Source organism: Coenobita brevimanus, chromosome 69, assembly GCF_032717465.1.
Source record: "Coenobita brevimanus isolate Jiangsu-jjx chromosome 69, ASM3271746v2, whole genome shotgun sequence".
Taxonomy (NCBI): domain Eukaryota; kingdom Metazoa; phylum Arthropoda; class Malacostraca; order Decapoda; family Coenobitidae; genus Coenobita; species Coenobita brevimanus.
Window position 1 is genome coordinate 29,404,415 of NC_137022.1, and position 5,000 is coordinate 29,409,414.

General features: G+C 45.2%; 1 protein-coding gene across 1 annotated transcript in view; it reads left to right on the forward strand.

The window, feature by feature from the left end:
• The window catches only part of Cow (Proteoglycan Cow), a 214,101-nt gene that overhangs the window by 201,979 nt on the left and 7,122 nt on the right, over nt 1–5,000 (forward strand). Inside the window, exons 6-8 of the mRNA XM_080277436.1 lie at nt 706–1,085; nt 3,280–3,397; nt 4,331–4,432. Of these exons, the coding sequence (XP_080133562.1) occupies nt 706–1,085; nt 3,280–3,397; nt 4,331–4,432 (600 nt within the window). The remainder of the gene's footprint in view (nt 1–705; nt 1,086–3,279; nt 3,398–4,330; nt 4,433–5,000) is intronic.

Genomic DNA, 5,000 nt, shown 5'->3' on the forward strand with positions numbered 1-5,000 from the left:
ACCGACTTAGCTACTTACATCCCATCAACCCCAACTACCTACATCCCATCACACCTACCTAACAGCCTACCTACTTACATCCCATCGTACCTACCTACCTGCCTACCTACTTACATCTCATCGTATCTACCTAACAGCCTACCTACTTACATCCCACCGTACCTACCTACCTACCAGCCTACCTACTTACATCCCATCGTACCTACCTACCAGCCTACCTACTTACATCCCATCGTACTACCTACGAACTTCCCTACTTACATCCCATCGTATCTACCTCCCAACTTAGCTACTTACATCCCACCGTGCCTACCTACTTACATCCCACCGTGCCTACCTACCAGCCTACCTACTTACATCCCACCGTACCTACCAACCTACTAACCAACCCCCGCCATTGTGCACTAATCCTTTCCGCCTCCCAGCTCCCATTGTCCACAAGAATATACATCTCTAATTTTAGCCCGGGATTTAATGCAAAAGCGCTCTCTCTTCCAGAATAGCAGGCGCCCCCCCCACCATCGTAAAGCGGAGAATTATACAGTTGACGTGGGTTGTGTGTGTGTGTGTGTGTGTGTGTGTGTGTGTGTGTGTGTGTGTGTGTGTGTGTGTGTACGTATCTCTTATTTATTATCAGTACCTGTTTACCTACCTACCTGTCTATCTATCTAGCAATCTACCTATCTACCCTTCTCTTCCCGGCAGACCCCAACTCACACCTCAGCAAGAAGGAACGGCAACGCCAGCGGATGGACGCCTACATCACCAAACTGAGAGCCACCACCAAGGACAACGCAGACGCCACCACCTCCTCCTCGACCTCCTCCTCCTCCTCCTCCTCAGCACGGCAGGAGGAGCGCGACAACACCACGCGAGGGCGACTCAACCAGGGCAACGGCCACAACAACAACAACAGCAACAAGAAACACGGTCGGGGAGGCGCTGCGGATAAATACAACAACAGGGTGCGCAGTAGATTCGCAAAGGTGAAGGGAGGCTACAAGAACGGGGAACATGAGAAGAATGGGCACAAGTTCGGTGGGAAATATGCCAAGGATAGCTACAGACGGCCGGATATGTACAATGTGAGTCTTTGCTAACTCCAATCGATGCTTAGAGTTATAGGGACCTGCCTTGTTAAGTGATGGTTGAGTATGATCTGGGGAGATGTTTGGGGATGTATGGAAGGGATAATTACAGGGCTGGATAAGTAAAATATAAATTATCAGAATCTTCCTCTAAATAGGTCTGTATCCTCGTCAGTCAAGTCAGCTCCCTAACACCTTTTCCTAAGCGCATTGAACGACCTAATAAGTTACTACACAGACCTTCGTTAAACACAGTCAGCGCTTAACGAAATTTCAAATCAGTAACTTTAATCAAAATCGGGCTCCAATAAAAAAATAAAAAAAACTAAAAAAAAAAAATAAAAAGCCGCGTATTGTGTGTGGTTCGGCCGTCACCAAAAACCACACATAAATCCCTGCAGCCCGATGACGTAGATGTTAATTCTTGCTACCTCCAGACGATTTTACTCCATGTAGGGAAGACCGCTAGGACTGAAGAGGTTACGGAAGGCTGTGTCTAACCTCTCCAAGTCGAAAAGTCTCTCCGAAGCAGAACGCATACACTCCAATTCCTAAAGTCTCCCCCCAGCTGAAGAAAATCGTCTGGAGGCAGCAACCATGAAGCAAGATTTAAGATAGGAACCAAATCAAAATCGTGTCCCAATTAATCAGCAAAATATCCAGGTGTGAAGGTGATCGCGCTCCGTCACCCACACCTGTCCCATTAAATCACCCGAACACACAACGTCCCCGTCCCCGTGGTTCAGGTCCGGCTCTGTGGTTTATATTCAATTATCTGCGTGACGTGGATGGGAATAGAGTTGGTAGAGCTATATAAAAAAAAGGGTTGGATATTGATTAATTACTGTGGGAAATTGGTGGTGGTGTGGAATCAATGGAAAAGGCATCATTCAGCTGTGTGTGTGTGTGTGTGTGTGTGTGTGTGTGTGTGTGTGTGTGTGTGTGTGTGTGTGTGTGTGTGTGTGTGTGTGTGTGTGTGTGTGTGTGTGTGTGTTGGAGGATGAAGCTACATCACCAAATCAATGACACTCACAACTAAAGATGCAAGGCTCACATCCTAACCTCACCTAATTTAACCAAATCTAACCTATCCTCCTGACCTGTGCTGACCTAACCTTACAGACCCTAATTTTACTTCATTAACCTAATACACGTAACCTACCTGGCCCAATCAAACCTACCTCCATTTAAACTAATCCACAATCTAATACACTCTAACAAAACCTAACTTTATTGGATTAATTTAGTTATAACTTGTGATGTACGACTTGTATCCTAACTCTTGCATCTGACCACACACACACACACACACACACACACACACACACACACACACACACACACACACACACACACTTTATTTACTTCTACGACTTGTTTCACGATATATTCTAAATCATAACCTCGAAGGCCAAAAACAATATACCCCACCATCAAATTAGTCTACACCTGAGCACACCTCTCTTCCAACAGGTATATTTTGCACACCTGACCTTCTACTTCTTCCCAGGTTAAAAATATACCTCAGAAATGACCTTACGAAACAATAAAGCTCGTATAACTTTCTTCATCGTTCCTTTTCCTATGTCTGAAGCAACCTAAAGATCTCCACCATTATAATACACTTTAATATACTTGACTCTTGCTTTATTTCTCTCTAATTTTCAACCACACCTTGTACTTACACCTGGCGTGCCTCTTATTGTCCGGCACACCTGAGTTAGTAATTAGCGAGTGGCAGGTTTGGACTCCACGTAATGCCAGAGGTCAGTTAGTGCTAATTCAACTTAACCACCCACCTACCTACCTACTTACCTACCCACCTACACCACACCAACCCACCTACTTACATCCCACTTACCATACCTCTCACCTACCTACTAATACCCCACCTGCCTGCCTATCCCACTTACCATACCTCTCACCTACCTACTAACACCCCACCTACCTGCCTATCTACCTCCTGCCACACCACCTACCCTCCCCCGACCCACTTCTTCTTACCTCCATCCCCCTTCCCCCTTCCTTCCCACCTCTTCCCCCTTTTATTTGCTGTTCTGTATGTCTCTCCCTCTTCATTTTTCACCTCGGTCATGCTGTTCTGCCCATTCTCTCCCCTATCCTGCGTCCTCCTTTCTCCCTTCTCTGCTCCCCACCGCCACTTCTCACCTCCCCCTCTCTCTCTCCCCAGGCCCAGCGTCGTCCCTGGTCTCGCCGCAACAACAACAACAACAACCAGAACAACAACAACAACAACAACAATGACGCCACCACCTACAAGAGCACTAACACTGTCTGGGGGCCTAATGGTAAGAGCAACCCCTTCACTACGATTATTTATTTTTATTTTGCTTTTCCTGATTCTACACATTCATATTAATCTTCGGGGGGGGGGAGAAATTATTATTATTATTTTATTTTTTATTTTTTTCGGCAGATAGGCTGTTCGTGAAAGCTGTATATCCAACCCCTCCAAAATGCCCCTCTCACTCTCACTCTCTCTCCCCAATCACATAAACCCCACTAGCCCCCCAAAACCCCTTTCCTGACCTGAGTAAAAAATCGTCCGGAGATAGCAAGAGGACAATAAAGAACACAGCATCGGACTGAAGGGGTTAGCACATCCACGGTACCAATTTAACTATCTCTTAACAATTTATCTATTACAGGAATACTAATAGCTCTTCACATAATAAAAAATAATAGATAAAAATAGCCTGCAAAGTCGAGGGAATTTTTAAGGGATATGTGGATTACTTGAATAACTGAAAAAAAATGGGCGACTCAGCTTACCTTAACACTGTGATAACCCGCCCCGGTTCGAATCTATTAAGTGACCTCGTGCCGTCTGGAATCTGTAAGGAGAATTGAGAGACTGATTGTTACGGAACCATACCAACTTGCTTTTCGAAAAATGGGAGGTACAGCAAAGCAATTGTCATTCAAAGTATTCACACACTGCCTGAAAGTTAATTTAAAATCCGTCTAAGTACTGACTTTTACACACACACACACACACACACACACACACACACACACACACACACACACACACACGAAAAGATAAACATACCGTGATACTATTATAAATCAGGAGCAAATTTATGGCAATCAAACATTTCTAAGTAGCTAAACACGAAACTCAGGTACACTCCAGAGAAAACACGGTATGACTCTTACCCTACTCTCCAGGTACACTAGACATTAACTACCCTCACTAACCCTTCCTCCTTCTTCCCCAGAGTGCACCCAGGACGCCCTCGAGGCCATGGGTAATCGTATGCTGGATTGGTTCTCAGTTATCATGGCTGACACACGTAACCACCCAGCAGTGCCTAGCAAGGGTAAGTTGCACATACCTCTTATATTTACCTGTTTCATACGTATTTATCTGTTACCTGTCAGCACACCTGCCCTGTTGCCGTATCTTGCTTTTACCTGCTTGTCACCTCTCACCATATTCGTTTATTTGTAACCTGCCAGCACACCTGCCTTGTATTTAAGCTTATAATACCAGCCTTGCAGCATAACACCTGTCTCATACTTACATCTGTCCTCATCTTTCTATTACCTCTTACATCTGCTCTATTATTAATCTCACCTCTCTTATAATTACAAAACTACATCTGTTGTAACTGCACTTATCACAGCTGTTTTTAACCACCCAACATTTCTCCACACCTGTCTTCTAATCACAGCAATCATCACACCTGTCTTTTAATTAGTAATAGTAACTGCAACCCCAGCCTCATCTGAACGTGAACCCGATGGAGTGCGGGCCGAAGTTCCCCTTCTTGGCAGTCCACCATCCTCCTTTTGGGGAATGGGGAAGGGACTAAGGAACGTTTTTCAGGGTAGTCTCACTGCCCGGGATATCAGTGCCACCACGTGAAGGCGTCGTAGTAGTGAAGA